Source organism: Enhydra lutris, unplaced genomic scaffold (assembly GCF_002288905.1).
Source record: "Enhydra lutris kenyoni isolate GAN:26980312 unplaced genomic scaffold, ASM228890v2 scaffoldscaffold17, whole genome shotgun sequence".
NCBI lineage: Eukaryota > Metazoa > Chordata > Mammalia > Carnivora > Mustelidae > Enhydra > Enhydra lutris.
This window is the reverse complement of record NW_019154101.1, coordinates 50,296,806-50,321,573: the sequence shown is the minus strand read 5'-3', so window position 1 is coordinate 50,321,573 and position 24,768 is coordinate 50,296,806. Positions and strand designations below refer to the sequence as shown.

Genomic DNA, 24,768 nt, shown 5'->3' with positions numbered 1-24,768 from the left:
TGGGCGTCCAGCTCTTGGTTTCGGCTTGCGTCATAATCTCCTGGGTCTGAGCCCTGTGTCAGGTTCCTCGCTCAGTGGGAAATCTGTTTGAGTTTCTCTCCCTCTGCCCCTTCCCCTGCCCCCATTCATGCAGTCACTCTCTCCCTCTCTCTTTCTAAAATAAATAAGTCTTTAAAAAAACAAACTAGTTGACATTCTAAAAGGAAACGTTCCTCTTTTCCAAAGAAACTCTTCAAAATAATCTACTGCTCACATCCATTCATGCCTTGAAGAACTTTTGTGCTCATCCCTTTCCTTCTCGGAATCACTCAGTACTGTCTATTCTTTCCTCCAAGCCTTCTAACATGTTCAGATCTTCTTCACTGTCCTCAAACCAAGTCCTAGTCCTCTTTCTATCAGTACCAGTTTTCCACAAGTAGCCTCTTAGTTGCACCTCACCTCCTCTCAACTGGGGCTCTCCTCCTCACCACTCTTGTAAATCTCATTTCTCAGTAGTGACCTTTCCTGGTCCAGTGATGTTGTCTCTATTCTCATTTTCCTGGACATTGTTGGCTCTCCTGAAATACGGGTTTCCTCCCATAACCTCCATGACTGACACCTCTGACTAACACTCCTCTTCCGTGCCTTTTAACTAACTCTGACTCCTTTTCATTCTCCTTCCTCAAAAATCAGACTTCTACCAGGGTTCATTTTTCAGCTTTCTGTTTATTCTCAGTTCTTTCTCCTTTGCTAAATTCATCCATTCTTGTGGTTTCTACAAACCATGACTCCAATTTACTTTTCAAGGCTTGTTTTCTTCCCTGAGCACAGATGTTAAATCTACTATTTTCCAAATTGTTCCTCTCGGAATCAGTAGTATCTCAAATTTTATTCCATTTTTCCAATAAACTCGCTCCTCCTCAAAACTTTCCCATTTCTGTCTATGACCGTGGTTTTTTAATCGCCAAGTCCAGCTTTACCTCCTTTATTTCTTGGGCTCACAGTTTATGGGGTGCTTCCTTATAAATATGTGTCCTTTTGCTTTCTACCTCCCTGTAGACAGCAGCCTTACCTGGTTTACTAGACAGCTTCCCCACCCTAATCTCCCTGATTTTAGTTTCTGTCTCCCCCAATCATTTCACTTAAAAATCATTAATATTCCTTAAATATTCCTGTATCTGAGTTACACTGCCCTCTAATAACTCCCACTTCCTGAAATATCAAGACTAAATTATTCTACGTGGCTTCCCAGGTGCCAGAACCTTCTCTGTGGGCCTGACTTGCTGAATGTCTTTGCTGCCTTTTGCTCATCCATGCTTCAAGTACTGCTTCCTTCACAAAGTATTTCCTAGAGCCTCCCGGGAAATTTCCTGCTCCTAGCTCCCCTATAACTTATGTACCAAGTACCTATATTAAGTACCAAGAAAGCACTAGTTGTACACTGCCTTATAACTCCTTGAGAACCGATATAAGATTATCCGTCTTTTGCAACCTGGCATAGGAGCAGAAGGAGCGAGCACCTAGACGAATGCCTATCGATTGATTGGCAGCTGTGTCTGATTGAATCATCCTGTCGACCATAAATGCTTCCAAACTGAAACCTTGTTTCTCAAGTCCTGAATGTGATACTGGAAATGAAGCTATTTGAAAAGAATCATATTCTTTTCAGAAAATAATTTAAAATTGAAATTCTTCCTGTGCATTTTTCTATACATGATTTGGTATTGTTAACCTGCTTATCAGATAGCCCTGGGCCTGAGAAGTGAGGAATAACTTTTCCCAATCCCAGATTTAGGCTGTTTTAGCTTTGCCGTTGTTGTTGTTGTTCAGTTGTTTTTTACTTTAGTTTGGTTATATCATAAGTGCTTTAGATTTTTATGCTTTTCCGAAGACCCTAATCATACCCTTTCCATGAGGAAATATTCATATAAGTCAAATAAGCAACTGATAAATTTGTTTATAGTTTGGGGATTGCCACGTTAATATGTATCAACAGAGATTTATCCAGTATCTGCTTTGAGTAAAATCCTGTCACTTTTTAATAACTTTTCCAGTAAGAAAATGTTTATCTGTAAGAATGTATCAAGTGTTTATCAGAACTTTGCCACTTATTAAACTGCCTCTGAATGTGTGAATTTTGTCAGAGACAAAAATCAGTCTCTCACACTTAAGCAAAAAACACTAGGTGCAGGTTACAGTGGGTCCCAAAGAATTACCATAAAGATGATTTTATTTTTATGACATGGCAGCTAGCCCTGGAGTCAAATGCATGGACCAAAAACATGTTGCCTAGAGACAAAGTTTTGGAGATCCTAAAAGGAACTATGATTATCAAAATAAGAATCTGGGCAAAAATCTGAGTTTCTCTTAAAAGATAAAATATGAGAATGAGGCCCTTGCTTTAATCCAGACAGAACATTTAGAACCTTTGATTCTACCAGAAAGTACAGCCCCAGGCTGGGGGTTGAGTGAAAGGTCCAGACTTTGAGCTCCAACTCTGCTGGGCTTAAACCCCAGGTCTACAATTTACTAATGAACTCTAGAGACATCACTCTTTCCTAAACTCAAGTTTGCCCTTATAAAATTCAGTAAATAATAGCTCATGGCATGGTTGTAAGATCTCACAGGCGATCCTGTATAAAGCACCTGTCAGAGTGCAGTATTGGTGCTCTCTCTCCCTTTGTTTCTTTAATTTCCAGGTTTCATATGTTATTTTTGTGCTAACTGTGAGTTGAAAGGCTGTTTTTATGCGTGATTTTCTTTGATTTGCTCTGCAGAGTCAAGGAAGATACTGCAGCACACATTGCATCTCTCAAAGCATCTCATCAGAGGGAAGTAGAGAAACTCCTTTGCCAAAATGCAGTAGAAAATTCTTCTTCCAAAGTAGCTGAACTAAATCGTAAAATAGCAACTCAAGAGGTAGATGACTTTAACACACTTTCTTTGGTTTTAAAATTATTTTTTTCAGGACTGTTAACAGAGCATTATTTAATTCAGAAATACGTTAACTTTGCTTTTTGATAGAAATGAGAAATTATTGACGTGATTTTTTTTTTATAGGAGACGGTGCCATTACCGTGCATTTAACTATTCTACTTTAAGATTATTCTCTCTTGAAACAGGGGTTTCTCAGTTTTGTCCCAACATTTCTCAAATAGTTCTTCTCCTAAGGGATGGTAGAAGGAATGGTAGAATCACATTATGTGATTGAGACCTGAGTACTTGAACCTGAATGTTGAACCATCTCCCTCTGCCCAAGTCCTGGTTAACGAGTAATTATCCTAGTCATTCTTCTTGCCCAGTGGCCTTTCATTCATTAAACAAATAATGATTCGAGGTCTATAGACAATCAGGCACTGGGATAAAATAATCAACAGAGAGATACACACAACTGTAGTCATTATGAAGCACAGTCTTAGAATTATGACAGAGTATGCTGAAAGTTCGTCCATGTTTCTTCTAAAAAGTGTATCTTCCTTCTTGGTTAGTATGTACATCTATGTGGAACATCCTTGAATACCTAGTATGTGGCCCATTTTCTATGGTGTTAGAAAATTGAAAACACAACATTAAGATAGAATAGTTATGTCCCGGGGCGCCTGGGTGGCTCAGTGGGTTAAAGCCTCTGCCTTCGACTCAGGTCATGATCCCAGGGTCCTGGGATCAAGCCCCACATTGGGCTCTCTGCTCAGCAGGGAGCCTCCTTCCCCCTGACCCCCGCCCTGCCTATCTCTCAGCCTGCTTGTGATCTCTGTCAAATAAATAAAAGTCTTTAAGGGAAAGAAAAAAAAAAAAATAGTTATGCCCCCCCCCCAAAAGAAAGCAAATATGGCAAAAATGTTAGCAGTTGATAAATCAAATTGAAGGATATATAAATGTCCATTGTGCTCTCTTCTTTCGGTTTTAATTTTAAAAAACAAGCTGAGGTGGGGGGAAACCAGGAAATGTTATCTTGCCACCACCTCTCCCATCAATAATTATTTAATAGCATCTTTTTTTTTTTTAAAGATTTTATTTATTTGAGAGAGAGAGAGAGAGCATGAGAGGGGAGAGGTCAGAGGGAGAAGCAGACTCCCTGTCGAGCAGGGACCCTAATGTGGGACTCGATCCCGGGACTCCAGGATCATGACCTAAGCCGAAAGCAGTTGCTTAACCAACTGAGCCACCCAGGCGCCCCTATTTAATAGCATCTTGATTAAAAACAAATCACTCAGGGGAGCCTGGGTAGCTCAGTCATTTAAGCATCCAGCTCTTGATCTCAGCTCAGGTCTTGATCTCAGGGTCATGATTTTGGGCCCTGCCCAGCGTAGAGCCCACTTAAACTTCCCAGTTGAGCAATTTTATTTGGTTGTAGGGCCAGATATTGGATATTATGAAACTATTGGGCATTATTTCAGCTATTAAAAATGCTAGTATGGTTTTGTGAGAAGATACCCTTATAAGGAGATCCATGTTGAAGTATTTGGGGGATTTGGGTGAAGTGTAATGAGGTCTATAATTTAAGTTCATATAGCTCAGAAACAAAGAATTTTGCCTATTTTAATATTTCAAGGAGAATGATTTAGAGTGCTTTTCAAAGGTAATCAGCATATAGCAGTTGCAGATAACTTCTCTGGCTTTCTCCCTCCACAGGAGCAGGCTGTCTGTGAGCAGTATAAACATGATAGCAAATCAATGTGTAGTTGGGAGAGGCGGATGAGGTAGTGTCATTGCACCATACATAGTGCCGTTAATGTTACTTTCCCGGGTTTCTAAATCTAATGCTATAAATTAGGAGTTAAGTGGAAGTCAGCATAGTCTGAGGAGGAAAACAGTAAAAGCATTAGAGGTTAAGAGATGCACATTTTTCCTAAGTTTTCAGTTTCCTGATGAAAGTATTCATGTATTTGTTTGCCAAAAATGTGTGACATTTATTTCATGCTAATACTAGGCTTGTGCTGTCTTTGTCATTAGCTCTTTAATTAAAAACTATTCTCCTACTTAATCACAAAATAATAAAGATGATATTGGCTACTTTCTTCAGAACCCTTTGACTTTTTTTTTTTTTTTTTAAGATTTTATTTATTTATTTGAGAGAGAGACAGTGAGAGAGAGCATGAGCGAGGAGAAGGTCAGAGAGAGAAGCAGACTCCCCCGTGGAGCTGGGAGCCCGATGCGGGACTCGATCCCGGGACTCCAGGATCATGACCTGAGCCGAACGCAGTCGTCCAACCAACTGAGCCACCCAGGCGTCCCACCCTTTGACTTTTTAATAGAGGTTTATTTTAAAAGGTGTTTTTCAGGCCTCCAGGAGAAAAGTACTAGAGATAAAGAAGTCACGCAGTTATATAGCCATTAATTTGTATTATGTGTGATGCTTTATATTAAATATTAAAACAAAATAATGAGTGTATTCAATGAGCTTAATTAATCTATGAACTTAATTCCTGTGGCAGTTTATTTCCATGTTAGAATTTGGTAATTTTAAAATACTGAGAATTTTTTTTTAGTACAAACAAAAGCCATTAGTTGGTTTTCTTATATTTTTCAAATGATGTTTGGGGAAGCACTCTTAACTCAGCACTTCTAACATAATTCCCTAGGTACTTCTAAAACATTTCCAAAGTCAAGTTAACGAGCTGCAGGGTAAACAAGAGTCTCTTGCAGTTTCTCAAGTTCGAGAAGAAATCCTACAGAAAGAGGTAAGAAATAACAAAAGTATTGGGCTAACATAAGCTTTTCTTAGCCATTTCAATCATACTACTTTTATATAAATTTTTTTTAACAAATGTGCAAATAGAAATATCCTGAAAATATATATCATGTGTCAAAATATATCAATAACTTGTTTACGGTAAGTCTGCTTTCCCCAGATGGAACTCTCAAATATTAAGGTTCTTATATAGTTGATGTTGACATTTTTCTGGGCAGTGAGGAAATAGAGTGGAGGGGTATTTGGATCTTTTTTTTTTTTTTTTTTTAAGGAGATAAAACTAGATGGTTAAGGCCATTTCTGCATTAAGTATGAATACTATAAAGCAATCATTATAGTCATGCTGGATCCCCAGTGACAGTATTGTAGGAAATAGATCTTTCTGGAAACTCACCCTTTTATTACTCTAAGATCCTTTTAGTTCTAGAAATTATTTAAAAAAAAAAAAAAGATAAACTGCATTCTTTGAAGCATGTACACCACTTTTTATTCAAGAATTTATTAAACCATAGAAGCAGAACATACATACAACTAATGGCATTATGAAAAGATTAATGTAAAAACATTCCACACTTAGGTATAAATTAATTGAAAGGCTGTAGTTCAGCATATATGCATTCTTTTCATTGTTTAAGATGTACATAAACATTGTTGAATAAGCAGTAATTTAGCAGAACTTCACACACATAAAGTAAACTTTTGGGGAAAAGTAATAAAAGGAAGTATGTTCTAGTGTTTGCAAGATAAAGGTCAGTTTTAGTCAAGTTACAGTGTTCCTAGTTTAAGAATAAACTATTTTGAAAATAGGAAAGATGCAACACATGATTTTGAAGCCTGTTTACTGAAAAACTTAAAACACTCCCATCTCTTAAATAAAATACAGTCTGCCTTTTTAATGGGCAATACATTTATAATAGCTGTTTTAACAGGGCTTATTTATTCCCACTACTGATAACCTCCTGAGAGCCTTCCAAGGGACTTTTCTCTCGGGCTGGTGGGAATAGTTCATTTTCCCAGCCCTGCAGGAGCTCCCAGAATTATTCTGGCTATTTTCACTGGCTTCGAAGGTGCCTCGGGGCAGCCAGCTAGGCAGTCTTAGAGTTCATCTGGTGTGTTGCCTATTCCTCACAAATCACAGTCCTGCAGTGCTGTTAGCTGAGGTTTGAAAACAGTTGCTTCGCAGGTCATCTAGTTTTTCAGTTGTTTAAGAAAGATGGATAAATCCCATTCTCTTTCGGACCACAAGAAAAAGCACAACACACAGTTTTTAACAGGAGTAAATTCTGTTTTTATTTTTGACTGCTTGTTTGTTGTTAGTCTATCTCTAGAGAAAACAGTGATCTAAAATTTTCCAACATAGTTAAAAAAATAAAATAAAATAAAATAAAATTTTCCAACATAGTTCAACACCTTGGGAGGTGAACCATCGAAACCTGAAAAGATTTTTTCTTATTTCTGTATTTTGTTCCATGCCTATGTTACCTCAAGTGTTGTCAAACCACGTCTCTTTAAAATCCTAACTCAGGCATGAATTCCTCAAATCTTTTTTTAAAAATATTATAATGAAAAAGGTAATCTTTCATATTTTAGCACTCATCATAGATTTCTGGTCTTATTTTTCCACTCACTGTTGACTCCCAACAATCTGTTTATTTCCTTGCACCCTGAAGTTGAAGACAAAGGACTTGAATCTTTACTCAGACTCCTTAAATTTAGACAACTGAGAGGACTGCTGCTATTATTGCTTGTTTCCATGTTCTGCAGTTAGTATATGCATTTTATTGGTCATAGTTTTTCATCGGTAGGATTTTGTTTTACCTGTGTAGTCTATTCAAATTTTAGAAACCATTCAAGAGTGACCCCTAATATGAATTCAAGGACTATTAATAGTGACTCCTAAAAATTATCAGAATTTTTACTGTAATTTGTGTCAAATAGTCTACAGCTAGCAGCTTTTATTTACAAATGAATAGTAGGAATAATTTGGGAGGTTATGATAAGATCTGGGCGTAAATTCTTCAACATGTTAGTGAGCCTTAGGGTGACAGGTCATGTAAACATTTAGAGTCATATAGTGACCGTAGGCAACACTTGGTATTCTGGATAAAAACCAGGAAACAGCAAGGCAGCAGCGGTCCTTTTGCTCTTTGGTGTGAGTAGTTCCCACAGCAGTCCACATAGCTGTTCTGGAGACCACACGGGTACAAGGGAGTAAGACTCACATCTGGCAGTTAGAGGAATCACCCAGGCTTAAACTCCCCACATTCCGCAAGAACGTCTCATAATACGTCATGCACAGTGGATCCTACGGGGACATGCCCAGTGCAATAGTCACCACTTCCAGGAGAGCCCAAACCTACCACTTCCCACTAGGTATTTCAGTTCATGCCAAGTCCTCCAAGCCCAGATGATGTTCCACCAGTTGGGGCCTTACCACAAGCAGTGTACCTTTATCAAGAGAACAAAGCTAGAAAGTGAATTGAACCCAAGGCCAGTTTCTCATGCAGAAGGAAGAATTATATTTACCCTTTACCCACAGCCGTTTACTAGTGTTTTTAAACTCTTAGTCTCAGGTTTCTTTTGCTATTAAATGGAATAAAGTCTACTACTTAGCTTTTAGAAAAAGTGTTTAGGTATCAGGCACTATCGATAGGCTTTTGGGATACAGAAATGAGTAGAACACCTGAAGGTATCACCCTCAAAGGGCTTGTATTCTAGTGAGTGGGACAAAGAAATAAACCAACATATAAACTAAGGTCCCCCCAGCTAACTTTCTTTGCATCAGAACTGAGTCACATGCCCACCTTCAAACCAGACATTGCCAGAGGACATACAGTGGACTTAAATGTCTGTCATTTAAGCAGTAATGGGCTTAAAGTCTAAGGTTAGTATCTCCTTCAGTTCTAACCATATTGGAATCTAGACTCACTGGATTAAGTGTTCACAAGCACTAGCATTCATCCCAGCAATGTGGCCAGGGAAATGCATCAGCCAGTAAGTTGCAGGGTAGGAAGGCACATAGGATGGTTAGAAGCACACAGACTCCAGCAGGTCATGGTCATTTAAAGGAGTAAAAATAGCAGTAATTTTATGGTTCATTCTGAATTGAAATTTGTAGTTCGTAAGATTATCTACTCACCAGCATATAAAAGGACAGTACATATGTCTTCTCTGGGAAGAAGTCTTTGGGCTGTGCATGGATCATTTGAATTCCCCTAACCGAGCCTCCTCCTGCTAGTGGTCCATGATGTCTGTCTCCTTTATTAGGAAAACATGTTAATCCACCTTGAATAACAGGACCTGGGCGAATCCCTCTTTCACTTCAGTAAAACAATAAAGTAGTAAGACAATAAGAATTTTATCCATTTAGGAATATATGCTTTCTTTTTATTGATGTTATGTACTTCTATCCCTGGTGAGTATGGATTTGTTTATAAATAATTTTTAATATATTTTATTAAATATTTAAGACTATTTAACATTTTTATACTAAGATTAATATATATTAGAGAAATTAGAAAGTATAAAATCATCCACAATCCCATTACCCAGAGCATATTTTGCTATTTATTCTTTCAGATTTTCTTTATTCATATATAGTTACAAATACTGTGAGGGTGTGTGCTTATGCATACACACATGTAAAATACACGTTTATGTGTGTTTGCATATATAGGGTTTTAAGGATAATTTTTTACCTAACAGTATAAATAAATATATTCCCATGTCAGTATATACCTTCTCATTTTTTCCCAATTTTATTGAGATATAGTTGACATATACTATTGTATAAGTTTAAGGTATACAGCATAAAGATTTAACTTCTATATATAATGAAATGATTACTACAGTAAGCTTAGTTTTCATCCATTAAGAAAAAAAAGATTTTTCTTACCTCAGTTAACACTGAGAACTCTTAGGATTTACTCATGTATGTATGTATGTATACCATGCGGCAGTGTTTACAATGGTCTTCATGCTGTACATTGCATTCCTAGTATAGTTACTTATAACTGGAAGTTTGTTCCTTTTTGATCGCTTCACCCAATTCCCCTTTTCCCACCCTTTCCTGTCCACCTCTGATAACTACAAATCTGATCCCTTTTTCTAGGAATTTGGGTTTGTTTTTTTTTTTAAGATTCTACATATAAGTGAGATCATATGGTATTTGTCTTTCTATGACTTAGTTCACTTAGCATAATACCAGGAATGGGTTCCCTGGATCATGAAAATGTTGTCTCATTACAAACTCAAAATCATTTTTCAGTCATTAAAAAGTTTACAGACGTTGAAGTGATATTTAACAAATATGACAGTGCCAATCATCCCACTTAAAGTGTGCAAATTTTTTTGGTCACCGGTGATATCAGGGATGTCCCACATTTTCAAATATTTAGATTTGCTTCTGATTTCATTGGCTTGTATTTTCACATAATTGTATGGGGTCGGGGGGGGTGTGTTTTGGATTTTTTTTTATAGCATTTTCAGTGTTATTAGGTACTGAGTGTTTCCATAGGAAACATGATTGAATTTTTAATTTTAGCCTTTTTCACTTGCTTATTATTTTGCCTTTAAGATTTTATTTATTTGAGAGAAACAGAGTGAGAGAGCATGAGAGGGGAGAAGGTCAGAGGGAGAAGCAGACTCTCTGCAGAGCTGGGAGCCCGATGTGGGACTCGATCCTGGGACTCCAGGATCATGACCTGAGCAGTCACTTACACCAACTGAGCCACCCAGGTGCCCTTATTTTGTTTTTTAATACTAGCAGTAAATTATCATAATTATGTGGTATAAAGAAAATACATTTGTTTCACCAAGCCCAAAATAAAGATCTCTCAGACCCCTCTGTTTACTCACTGGCACCATGAAAATATGACCTTTTTTCTCTGTGAACCATGGTATGAAAAGGGAGGTATCAAACTAGACTGTAACCTCTATGAGGATGGACTGTATCTTTCATGTCTGTATTCTCAGGACCTAAGATAACAGCCAGGACAGAAAGAATTCAGTATGTTATCTCAGAAAGAGGTTGAACTCTTTCTCTGTGTTGGGTACTATACTGTGTAGGATGCTTGAAATGTATTACTTAACCCTAAAAGTAATCAACCTATTAAATACATTGATACTTTGTTAGCAAATCTGAATATACCAAAGACAGTGCCCACCTTCATTATGAATGCTGTAATCAGCCTGGCATACATGGGAGGAGGTGGTCCAGTCATCTGGAACCTTTGGATTATGAGGTCACTTCAGAGTTAGAATAATAGTTTTAATTCTGGCTCAGCCTAACAACTCAAGGTATTTTTCTTACTAAAAAGAAGCCTCTTCTCTAGATAAATTTTATACAAAGAAAATGTAGTAAATATTCTTAAAACTACCTGGTAAAAGCTTTTTTTCTTATCAATTTTTCATTTATTTCATACCTCAATTTTAGATTACAAAACTCCTAGAAGAACTGAGAGAAGCCAGAGAAAACCATACACCAGAGATGAAACATTTCATGGGCTTAGAAAAGAAAATTAAACAGATGGAAATGAGACATCAACAAAGAGAACAGGAACTTCAACAGGTAAAGTAGTAAATTATATTTACACATTTGTATAGCTCTTCACTTTTAATTACCTCCCATTTGCTATAGTTTTACCATCTCTAGCAACACTTACTTCCTGAAGTGTTTCATTGTGTATTGATATTAAGAATAAAAATACAGCTTTTAAGAGCATATAAAACTTTAAATTTCAAATGCCTAAAAGACTGGTTTATCTTCTCTCAAATTAAAAAAAAAAAATGATACAAGTTGTTTCTCTAAGATTTTATTTATTTTAGAGAGAGAGAACACAAGCAGGGGGAAGAAGAGGGAGGAGGGGAAAGAATCTCAAGCAGGTCCCAAGCCAAACATGGAGCCTAATGCATGGTTTGTTCTCATGACCCAGAGATCATAACCTGAGCCCAAACCAAGAGTCGGATGCTTAACCAACTGAGCCACCCACGTGCCCCTCATGTTCTTAATTACTGATGGCTGCCTAAAAAGAATGAGTCTTTGAAATCCATAGTCCATATTCATTTTATAAATGTTTATAAGAAGTAGAATTACATTAAAAGATAAATCATTTAAAATATATGCCTGGCACTAGTAATATCACAATTACTCAACTACAGATAATAGAAATTTAAAATGAATGAGCTTTAGTATAGATCACATTAGACCACAAAATAAGTTTCAGAATATTAGTAAGATTGAAATCAAAGCAAGCATCTTTTCCAACCAAAATGGTATGAAACTACAAATCAATTACCAAAAAAAACAACTACAACAACAAAAAAAACCCCACAAATACATGGAGGCTAACCAAGATGCTACTAAATAATAGGTCAAGGGAAAAATCATAGAGGAAATTTTAAAACGCCTTGAGATACATAACACAACATTCCAAAATCTTTTGGACACAACAAAAGCAGTTCTGTGAGGGAAATTTTTCATAGCTCTACAGGCCTACCTCAAGAAACAAGAAATAGGGGCGCCTGGGTGGCTCAGACAATTGTGTCTGCTTTCGGCTCAAGTCATGATCCCAGGGTCCCGGGATGGAGCCCCACATCAGACTCCCTGTTCGGCAGAGAGCCTGCTTCTCCCCTTGCCTATCGCTTCCCCTACTTGTCTCTGTGCTCTCTCTCTCTCTCTCTGACAAATAAATGAAATCTTTCAAAACAGAAACAAGAAATATTTCAGGGCACCTAGGTGGCTTGGTCGGTTAAGTGCCTGCCTTTATCTCAGATCATGATCTCAGGGTCCTGGGATTAAGCCCCATGTAGGGCTCCCTGCTCAGTGGGGCATCTGCTTCTCCCTCTCCCTCTGTCACTCCCCCCACCTACTTGTGCTCGCTTGTTCTCAAACAAAATCTTAAAAAAAAAAAATAAAAATAAAAAAATCTATCACACCTAAAGAAACTGAAAAAGAATAAAGCTCAAAGAGAGGAGAAAGAAGGAAGTAATAAAGGTCAAGAAAAAAAAAATAAATGAAATAGTTCATTCACCTTTTCTATTTTTTGGTCTCTAAGAGGTGGTTCTTTGAATTATAAACATTAACTGATAAGCTTGTAAAGACAGACTCATCAAGAAAATGAGAGGACTTCAATAAATACACTCAAAAATGAAAGAGGGGGAATTAAACCAATACCACAGAAATACAAAGGTTTATAAAAGATTACTGTGAAAAGTTCTATGACAACAAATTGAACAACCTAGAAGAAATGGATTTCTATAAATATACAGTCTCCCAAGATTGAATCAGGAAGAAATAGAAAATCTAAACAGACTAATTACCAATAACAAAATTGGATTGGTAACCAAAAAATTCCCAGGAAAGAAAAGTCTAGGAACAGATGGCTTCAAATGTTGGAAGAATACACCTGTAAAGAATTCATTCCAATCCTTTTCAAACTATATGAAAAAAATTGAAGAGGAGGGAATATTTTCAAAGTCATTCTTACAAAGCCACTATTACCCTGATACCAACAACAAAGACACAACAAAAAAGAAGAAATCAGACTTTGTCCCTAATCAACATAGATGCAAAAATCCTTAACAAAATTATTAGCAAACTGAATTCAAAACTACATTAAAAGAATCATTCACCACAATATGGGGGGATTTATTCCAGCGATGCAAGGACGGTTGAGCATCTTCAACATGAGACACCACATTAACAAAGGAAAAGATAAAAATCATATAATCTCAGCAGATATCAATCAAAACATTTGACAAAGCTCAACATAAATTCATGATAAAAATTCTCAACTCACTGGCTACAGAGGGAACATAACATAATAAAGGCTACATACAACAAACCCATAGCTAACATGATGCTGCTCTGTGGTGAAAAATAAAGCTTTTTCATGATTTGGTACAAGGATGTCCACTCTCACTGCTTTTACTCAAGATAGTACTGGAATTCATAGGCACAATAATCAGACAAATAAAAAGCAGGGGCGCCTGGGTGGCTCAGTGGGTTAAAGCCTCTGCCTTTGGCTCAGGTCATGATCTCAGGGTCCTGGGGTCAAGCCCCACATCGAGCTCTCTGCCCGGCAGGGAGCCTGCTTCCCCCCATCTCTCTGCCTGCCTCTCTGCCTACTTGTGATCTCTGTCTGTGAAAAAAATAAAATCTTTAAAAAAAAAAAAAAATAGCATACAAATTGATAAGGAAGTACAACTGTTGCTATTTACAGATAGCATGATACTGTATATTGAAAACCCTACAGACTCCACAAAAAAATCAGAATAAATTAGTTCAGTAAAGTCGCAGCATACAGACATCTGTTGCATTTCTGTATACTAAAAATCAGCAAAAATAAATTAAGACAATCACTTTATAACTGCATCAAAAAGAATAAAATATGTAGGAGTAAATTTAACCTAAGAGTTAACAGACCTGTACTCTGATAATTCTAAGACCTAGTTGAAGGAAATTGAAGGTGGCACAATAAATGGAAAGATACACCATACTCATGAATTGGAAGAATATTGTTCAGATGTTCATAGTACCCAAAAGCAGTCTGCAGGTTCAGTGCAATCCCTATCAAAATACCAACCGTAGCATTTTTCATAGAACTAGAATAAATATTCCTCAAGTTTATATGGAATCACAAAGGACCCCGAGTAGCCAAAGCTGGAGGTATCACACTCCCAGTTTTCCAACTGTACTACAAAGCTACAGTAATGAAAACAGTATAGGACTGGCAGAAAAACATACAGATCAATGAACAGAATAGAAAGCCCAGAAATAAACCCACACTTATGTGGTCGATTAATCTATGATAAAGGAGTCAAGAATACACAATGAAGATAAGACTGTCTCTTCGATAAATGGTTCTAGAAAAACTGAATGGCTGCATGCAAAAGAATGAAATTGGACCACTATCTTACACCATATACCAAAAAAAAAAAACAAAAAACCCTCTAAATGGATTAAGACCTAAATGTAAGACCTGGAACCATAAAACTACAAAAAAACGAATAGTAAACTCTTGGAATCAGTCTTGGCAATTTTTTTTTTTTTTTTAATATGTCTCTTTAGACATCAATAGATCATCCAGACAGAAAACTTTAAGGAAACATTGGCTGAAACAACACATTAGGTAAGATGGAATTAACATATACAGAACATTCCATCCAAAAGTAGTAATACACATTTTTAAACACACATGGAACATTTTCCAGGATGGATCATATATTGGCCATGAAACAAGTCTTAATAAATTGAAGACTGAAGTATCAGGCCAATTTCCCCAAACACGAGGATATGAAACTAGACATCAATTACAAAGGGAAAAAATGGAAAATTCACAAATGTGTGTAATGAAACCAAATTAAGCGACCAATAGGTTGAAGAACAAATCGACAGAGACATATAAAAATATTTTGAGGGTGCCTGGGTGGCTCAGTGGGTTAAACCTCTGCCTTTGGCTCAGGTCATGATCTCAGGGTCCTGGGATCGAGGCCCGCATCTGGCTCTCTGCTTGGCAGGGAGCCTGCTTCCTTTCTCTCTCTCTCTGCCTGCCTCTCTGCCTACTTGTGATCTGTCAAATAAATGAATTAAAAAAAAAAAAACTTAAAAAAAAATAAAAAGAAAAAAATATTTTGAGACAGTTGAAAATGGAAACACAGTATACCAAAACTTAGGGGATGCACCAAAAATAGTTTTAAGAGGGAAGTTCATAGCATTAAGTGCCTGTGTCAAGAAACAAGATTTCAGATAGACAGCTTTACACCTCAGGGAACTAGAGAATAAATGAAGCCCAAAGATGGCAAAATTAAGGAAATAACAAAGATCAGAGCAGGAATAAAGACTAAAAAGATTAAAAGAGACTAAGAGTTCATTCTTTGTAAAGATAAAATTAGCAAGCCTTTAGCTAGACTAAGCAAGAAAAGAGAGAAAACCAAAATAAATGTAATCAAAATGAAAGCGGAGACATTATAGCTGATACCACAGAAATACAAAGGATGAGACTGGTATGAATAATTGTACAACAAATTGGACAACCTAGGAGAAATGGATAAATTTCTAGGAACATAAAATTTACCAAAAGGCATCATGAAGAAATAGAAGATCGAATAAGACTGATTACTAGTAAGGAGATTGAATTAGTAATCAAAAACATCCCGACAAAGTTCAGGACCAGAGGGCTTTGCTGGTGAGTTCTAAAAATATGTAATGAAGAAGCAGTACCAGTGCTTTTCAAACATTTGCAAACAATAAAAGAGGAGGGAACTCTTCAAACTTACTTTTGCAGGGCCAGCATTACCCTGGTACCAAAACCATGCAAGAAAACACTAGTCAATGTCCCTCGTGTACATAGATGTAAAAATCATGAACAAATTATTAAGTCAAATTCAGCAATGTTATAAGAGGATCATACACCATCAAGTTGTATTCCAGAGATACAAGGATGGTTTCTCATCCACAAATCAGTGTGATATACCTCATTAATAAAATGAAGAGTAAAAATCATAAGATGATCTCCATAAATGCAAAAAAAGCATTTAACAAAATTCAACATCTTTTCCTAATAGAAACTCAACAAACAAAATATAGAGGGAATGTACCTTGACATAATAAAATCCACACTCATTGGTGAAAAGCTGAAAGCTTTTCCTTTAAGATCACAAACAAGGAGCGCCTGGGTGGTTCAGTGGTTTAAGCCTCTTACCTTGGGCTCAGGTCATGATCTCAGGGCCCTGGGAGCCCCGAATCAGGCTCTCTGCTCACCAGGGAGCCTCCTTCCCCCTTCTCTCTCTACCTGCCTCTCTACCTACTTATCTTATTCTATCAAATAAATAAATAAAATCTTTAAAAAAAAAAAAAAAACACAAACAAGGATGCATTAGTCGAGAAATAAAATGTCCCCTAATTGCAAAAGAAGTAAAACTATCACTCTTTGCAAATGACATGATAAGATATATAAGAAACCCTAAAGACTTTACAAAAACACTGTTAGAACTAAAACAAATTCAGTAAAGTTGCAGAATACAAAACCAATATATAGAAATCTGTTGCATTCCTATGCACAATAAACTATCTGAAATTTTTAAAAGTCAATCTTAAAAATTCTTAAGTGCTATATGCAAAGATAAATAGAATAGGTTGTTTTTGGAGGCAGAGCATGGGATGTAGGCAAGATGTGTGTAGGGAGAAAAGGTAAAAACTGTTGTAAAATAAACAAGTTAAAGGGGTGTAATGTACAGTGTGGTGACTATAGTTAATACAATAGTATATCTTAAAGCTGTTAAAGAGTAGATCTCAAAAGTTCTTACTAGGAAAACACATTTGGTAACTAATGTAGGACCTTTTCACAGCATATGCAAATGTCAATCATTATGTTGTACACAATACAATAAACATAAAAAGCTAGTTAAGTTCATTACCACTAGACTGCCTTAAAATAAATGCTAAATGGAATTTGTCAGGTGGAAATAAAAGGAAACCAATTAACATCATAAAAACATATAAATGGTGTTAAAAACTCAGTGGTAAATAGATTGACCAAAATTGTAATGGTGCTTCCTAATTCATTTACAACTCTAAGTTAAAACAGTTTTTACTGTATGTGAAAAAACAAGACATACTAAAAAATAACTGCAACTACACTAATTTATTGGATACAAAACATAAGAAACATTAATTTTAACATCAGTAACGAGAAGTTGGGGAGGGTCGGAATGAAAATGTAAAGTTTATGTATACTATCAAAGTTAACTTAAAATAGATTGTTAAAAGTAAATCACATTTTCTGTAAGCTTCATTTTAACCACAAAATAAAAACCTGTACAAATTACAGAAAAGATGATAAAGGAGTCAAAGTATACAACTATAAAAAGCCATCACATCACAAAAGATGACTGCAAGATGTAAGAAGCAAGGAACATAAGATCTAGAAAACAGTCAGAAGGGAACAAAATGTCAATAGTAATTCCTTATCTATCAGTAGTTCCTTTAAATGTAAATGGATTAAATTCTGCATTCAAACTACAGAATTGCCAAATGGATGAAATATAGTCCAAATAATATGCCACCTAAAAAAAGACTTTGGCTTTAAAACCAGCATAGACTGATGAGTGAAGGGATAGAAAAAGTATTTCAGTCAAATGGTAACCAACAGAAATCAGGAGTAGCTGTAGTTATATCACATAAAATAGATTATAAGCTAAAAAATCTCCAAAAGAGACAGAGGTAATTATATAATCATATAATGATAAAAGGGTCAGTCCATCAAGATATTATCAGTTGTAAATATTTATGCATCCAACATCAGAGCACCTAAATAGATATGACAACCACTAACAATAACTAAAAGAAATAAACAGCAATACAATGACAGGAGACTTTTTTTTTTTTTTAAGATTTTCTTTATTTATTTGACAGAGAGCGATCACAAGTAGGCAGAGAGGCAAGCAGAGAGAGAGAGGAAACAGGCTCCCTGCTGAGTAGAGAGCCCAATGAGGGACTGAATCCCAGGACCTTGAGATCATGACCTGAGCCGAAGGCAGAGGCTTAACCACTTAGCCACCCAGGCGTCCGGATAGGAAACTTTAATACATCACGCTTATCAGTGGTTAGGTCATCCAAGCAATCAATAAGGAAACTGTGGCTTTTAAACAGTGCTATAGACAAAATGGACATACACAGTACAATCCCTCCAACAACAGCAAAAATACACATTCTTTGCAGGCACACAAAATTTTCTAGGATACCTAATATAGTAGGCGATAAAATAAGTCTTAGCAAATTTAAGATTGAAATCATAGAAAGTATGTTTTCTGACCACAATGATAGGAAACTAGAAATCAATACTAAAAACTGGAAAATTAACAAATACATAGAAGTTCAACAACATACCTTAACCAGATCAAATAAGATACTAAAAGTGAAATCAAAAAAATATCTTGAGATGATTGGAAACACAGCATACCAAGACTTATGGGTAGCAGCAAAAGCAGTTCTAAGAAGGAAGATTATAGTGTTAAATGCCTACATCAAGAAAAAGGTCTCAAACAACCCTACTTACCAGCACAAGGAACTAGAAAAAGAACAAAATAAGCCCAAAGTTAGCAGAAGGAAAGAAGGATTAGAACAAAAATAAATGAAATGAAGCATAGGAAGACAATAGAAAAGATTAACAAAACTCTAGGAGTGGATACTTTGAAAAGATAAAATTGACAAACAAGGACTTAAAATTATAAATGGAAGAGGAGACATTACAGCTGATGCCAGAAAAATACAAAGGATCGTAGGAAATTCCTGTGTACAGCTATATGCCAACAAACTGGACAACCTAGAAGAAACCAATAAATTGCTAGAAACATACAGCCTACCAAGACTGAATCACTAAGAAATAGAAAATAGGAATGGACCCATTACTAATAAGACAGAATCCATAATGAGAAGGCCAGGACCAATCAGCTGACTTTACTGTACCACATTTTTTTTTTTTTTTTTTTTTTTTTTGTTTTAGAGGGCACAAGCATGGGGAGGGGCAGAGGGAGAAACGGGCTCCCCACTGAGCAAGGAGCCCAGTGCATGACTCGATTATGGGATCATTACCTGAGCTGAAAGTAGATGCTTAACCAACTGAGCCACCCAGCATCCTGATGATGACTTTTTAGAGGCACCACCAAAACCACAGTCCCCAGTGTCCCCCTAGGCCCCGATCCTAGGACCCTGAGATAATGACCTGAGCTGAAGGCAGACAGCCAACAGACTGAGCCACGCAGGCCTCCCTCTACCACACTTTCAAAGAATTAATGCCAATCCTTCTCAAACTCTTCCAATAAGTAGAAAATGAGGGGACACTCCCAAGCTCATTTTCACAAAGCCAGCATTACCCTGACAAGAAAGCCAGATAAGGACACTACAAGAAAAACTATAGGCCAGCATCCCTGATAAAGATGTAAAATTTTTCCAAAATATTAACAAACCAGATTCTACAGCACATTAAATGCCCATACACTATGATTAAGTGGGAGTCATCCCTGGGAGATAAGGAGGGTTCAACATACTCAAGTCAATAAATGTGATGCGTCACATTAATGACCAAAAATACAAATCCTATGAGTATTTAAATAGATATGCAGAAAGAGCTTTTGACAAAATTCAGTATCTATTCATGATTAAAAAAAAAAAAACTCAACAAATTAGGTAAAAAAGGAATACCTTAACATAATAAAGCCATGGATTTATTTCTTGGCTCTTAACTGTTCCATTGGTCTATAGGTCTATTGTATATTTTAAAGTTACTAAGAAAGTAAATCTTAAGTTTTCATCACAAGGAAAAAATTTTAAAACTGTGAATGATGGATGTTAACTATCGTGGTAACCTTTGCACAGCGTCTGCATGTATCACAGTGTATGTTGTGTGCACTTTCAACTTACACAGTGTTGTCAGTTATAGCAATATAACTGGGAAAAAGTGGTTAAATGCCAAATTTCAATAGATGTCTAGAATTTTCAAAGCATGTTTAAACTTAGAATTGGAAATTCATCCAGCATTTTGTGTTTCCCTTAAATATTTACACAGTATTTCTCCAATGCTTTGGTTTTAGAATTATGAAATTATCCTATAACCAGAGATTTATAAAAATTCTATTGCAGAGGTCCAACATATTTAATAGTCAGAAACACTGCTTTGTTGCCCTATCTAGTTGTTTTTATATGTCCAACTTTTTGTGGTTTGTAATACTTCTGATTAATGTTTCCCTTAGGGTAAGACCTTTTGAAATGATAAGAACTGTATTAGAAGTTACTGGACAGGGTACCTTCATTTCACAGTTGAAAAAATTCATCCACATGAGCAAGATGGTCTAGGGTGGTAGTTAAGAGCAGAGACTCTGAGGCCAGGGTGCTGACTCTGCCTCGAACCAGTTGTTTGTGAATCTAGGGCAAATTATTTTTTACTTAATCTGTGCCCCCATTTCCCTCCTGCTGAATGGGTATAAATATATAGAATTCACCTCTTCATGTATTAGCAGGATTAGATGAGTTAACATATGTACAATGTGTGTATATTTATCATTTCTCCTGCTATAATGTGTGGTGTATATTAGAACTATTTTGATTGCCCCTCAAGTGCTGGTCTTAAGAGGAACAATATTGTGGGGGGGGGAGCGGTGGTTTGGATCCATACCAAGGTATTAGAAATTTCTGATGCTTTAAAAATGGTACTTTTTAAAGTTTTGAGTGAGAGGGAAAAAAAAAAAAAAAAAACACAAGACTAAAGCTTCCTAACTCCCTATCAGAATTACAATTCCCCCTTCTTACCCTCTTCACCCACCAGCTTGTTGATTGACACAATGGAACCCATTAGGTAAGGCTCCCCCCTCCAGCTCCCTCCACTCCACCATAGTCAGCATTGTGCCACTTGAACTCTTTGAGATGGTTAAATCTTCACCCCCACTGTGAACTGTGACCATAATGTGAATTTTTTCCCCCTCAGATAATACAGCAAACACACCAAGTAGTAGAAACTGAGCAAAACAAAGAAATTGAGAAATGGAAAAGACTTGCCCAGTTGAAGAATCGGGAATTGGACAAGTTCCGCACAGAATTAGACTCTATATTAGATGTTCTTCGAGAGCTGCACCGGCAGGGGGTGGTTGTGCCTGTGGCTTTTGCGGATGAAGTGAGTGCACCAGAGTATTACTAGAAGCTGGCATTTCCCAGGACCTCCTGGAAAGGCCTGAAGATGGAGGGTGAATGGGACTGTGCCGCTCGGAGAAGGCGGCTTTTGAAAACAAGCGTTCCAGTGTGTAGCCAGGAAGGAAACAATGCAAAAGCCACATTTCACATTAAATTGCCCTAAATCAGTAAGGAAAAACATTAATGCTGTATTTTACTGAAAATCATTAACCAGGCACATGTTAAGTAATTTATGGGCAAGTCCCTTTGTGTCAGATGATTAGAACGAGTGATATTAGTTGTAAAGGGTCTTAACTTATAGTCTAGATGTGGAAAGAAAAAAATTGCTCATATTCTGCCATTTTTGACTAAGTGTGTATTCTGAATCGTTGATGCCGGAAAAACAGCTCCTCTTTGTCCTGGAAACTTAAAGAAGAATGTGAGCACGGAGGTTTGGACAGTCACAGCGACAGTCCCCTGAGTAGCAGAGCTTCTGCAATAACTGACAAGAATTAGAACTTTGTACAGCAACAGTGAATTCTCCATGTTCTCCCGGACTGCCACTTCTACCTCTGAGTGCCTCATGTTTGCACCTGATACAAGGTGCAAAATATAGTTCACATGTAATAGGGAAATTTGATTTCTTCATTGTTTTAATCTTCTATGCTTCTGTGTCTTAAATACTAGTCCTTTTTTATGTCTTAGATTATAAATGGAATATAACATCTTTATTTAAAAAGTAATATATGTTCATTAGAAAAATGGAAAGCATGCATAAAAGTAGCCAGATTTATTTTTTTACAATCCCCATTTCCAAAAGCAGATTTTGTATAAATTATTGGTAAGTTCAAGCTGTAGCCACCTTGTTTTTAAGTGTTCTAGCGCTGTGCTGTCCTGTAGGAGTATAATATGAGGCACGTGTAATTTTCAGTTTTCTTATAGCCACATTTAAAAAGATAAGAGGCAAATGAAATTAATTTGGTTAATTTATATTATCTAATATATCTAAAATGGCAATATAAAACTTGAGTTCTGCATTTTTTTCCATACTTAGTCTCCAAAATCTGGTGTTTTACATTTATAGCACAACTCGATTTGCACTAGCCACATTCCAAGTGCTCATGACCATATGCCAGTACGTGCAATTCTGAAATAATAATAAAGGGTGAAAGACTGTAAAAGACAGGTGAAATAGATCTTGGTGAAATTATGGATAGCAAACATGAAATGTGGAAATTAAGTATAAGGAATTCAATTAATGTCTTAATGTTCAACATTTTTTATGTCCTTTTCTTTAAGAGGGTGGAAAAAGCATTAATTAAAGGGAGCTATTTTTATGTGAAAGAATTTTAAGTTATAACAAACTATTTTGGTTATTAAATTGAGTGTACTTTTGTGTATTTTTTATCTGCAAACCTATTAATTTATTGCTACACCCATCCCTCCCTTTTGTCTGTCCATTAGTCATTCATTACAAGCACAAACGTGGTTGATTCTGAAACATCAAATATTCTATTAATATCAAAAAAATACATCCTATTTTGATGAGGATTCTGTATTCTCTTTTGGAATAAGCGGTGCACATACCAGGTGTTCGATGCTGTTTACAGAGTAAAGATCCCTAAGTACTATAAGAATTATTAGAACTATAAACCTCAGGAAACATACTCCATTCCTTAGTCATTGTCCTGAAGGTCTAGGATGAGAACACAGAGATGGACAGCACTTAGGCTATCTTGAATAGGAAGGCTTTTTTTTTTTTTTTTTTTTTAAAGACTTAAGAGCTGGGGGGATGTCAGAGGGGGAGGGAAAAGCAGACACCCCACTGAGCACAGAACCTGACAGAGCTCCATCCCAGATGCTTCACTGACTGAGCCACCCAGGCATTCCTTGAATAGGAAGGCTTTCATGAAGTTCCAAAAATTATCAGTCCCTTCCTACCAATTCCATCCCCCTCACAATGTCATAAGGCACCTGCATCCAAGGGCAAGAACCTTATCAGGGTATAGCGCTTGCTGTTGACAAGCAGAGAGATTTCTGATTCAATCTGTTACTTTGAGCCATAACCACATCAACCCACCAAACTTGCGAATTACAGGCTTCAGTATTAGGGTCCCATTCTGTATTACAAATATCCTAGATTTGTGACTAAATGCCAAGATGGTGAAAACACTTCTTTTTCCCACCCATACTACTAAGAATGCCAATTAGGTCAGATCCACAGGCACATGATGTAACAGACGTAATCTCAGAATAAGACACTTTACAGTTACCTAGCTATTCACGCTATCCTGCTTTGAATAGCTCCTTAGCAATTAATGGTGAGAAAAGTGAAGTTTGAAAATTTTCCAAACTTCCCAAGTGACTGTAATTTTATTTTGGTATTCAGACCCATGAATTAGAGCCTTCCTTTCCAGTTTCTGTAGAAAAGTCTAAAAGGAAAAGCACATGGATTCTTTCTCAACACTTGTCCAGCCCTAATTAGTCTATGCCCCTGTAGTCTAAACCATAGTAGGTCCATTTGTCTCCAGGTTTGCTGAAAGCTTCAATCACAACCACATAAATAATACAAATAGAAGGAAACATATTTCCCACCTACACTCACTTTGTAGGATTGTTAAATGTTTGAAGAGTGGTATCAGAGGGGAAACTACTCTCTAGGAGGAAGGGAAGCATTAAGTTTCATCAGAACAAAATGAATCATTAGTAAATTCAGGAACAAGAGAAGCGGACAAAAAAAAAAAAAAAAAAAAAAAAGGTATTTGTACCAGGTAAGCATCCCTGGAGCACAAAAGCAGAGAGGCAAGAACATAGCAGGAGTCTGACCCAGTGGAGCTACTCCCATTAAGCCTTCCCTGCACTTGAACCCTTAATGGTGGCCTACCAGTGGTCCCCACCTCAGGGTACTGATATGACAATTAGAAAATCCTGATGCAGGGGACAGTAAATAGTAGAAAGACATGTTTGGTCTTGGGGTGGGTGGTTTTAACTCACCCCAGCTGCTGGCAGTAAGTGTAAATAACCACACATTTGCATGCCCAGGCCTTACCTGTTCTGCTCATTATTATGGTGACCTGCAAGGAGCCCTCGTCAGAGCCACCAGGTGCTCATTCCTGGTTTGGGATCAGACCCTTCACAGCAGCACAGTCCCTCATACATCATATCAGTACATTAATTGCCTTCTTTTGTCCCTTGACCTTCATCTACAAATCCAACCCTCTCTAAGGGTCTAAGCCTAGATCTACACTCCACCACTCCCGACATAACAGGATAACAACTGGGCCTGCGTCTCCACCTTTTCTCTCTCCTGAGTGCCACCTCCCCCTCATTCCCAGTTCCTGCAGGAATTACCCATTGTCCTCAAAGCAGCATGTTCGAAACCACCTGCCCAATCCCCTGTGTTTCAGCGTTTCACCCACACAGTTCTAAACTT

General features: G+C 36.9%; 1 protein-coding gene across 1 annotated transcript in view; it reads left to right on the top strand.

Annotated features, from left to right (window-relative positions):
- Positions 1–22,708, top strand: part of LOC111147778 (centrosomal protein 162) — a 104,802-nt gene extending 82,094 nt beyond the window's left edge. Inside the window, exons 24-27 of the mRNA XM_022504001.1 lie at positions 2,757–2,898; positions 5,562–5,660; positions 11,106–11,240; positions 21,154–22,708. Of these exons, the coding sequence (XP_022359709.1) occupies positions 2,757–2,898; positions 5,562–5,660; positions 11,106–11,240; positions 21,154–21,363 (586 nt within the window). The 3' untranslated portion in view covers positions 21,364–22,708. The remainder of the gene's footprint in view (positions 1–2,756; positions 2,899–5,561; positions 5,661–11,105; positions 11,241–21,153) is intronic.
- The last annotated feature ends 2,060 nt before the right edge of the window (positions 22,709–24,768 follow it).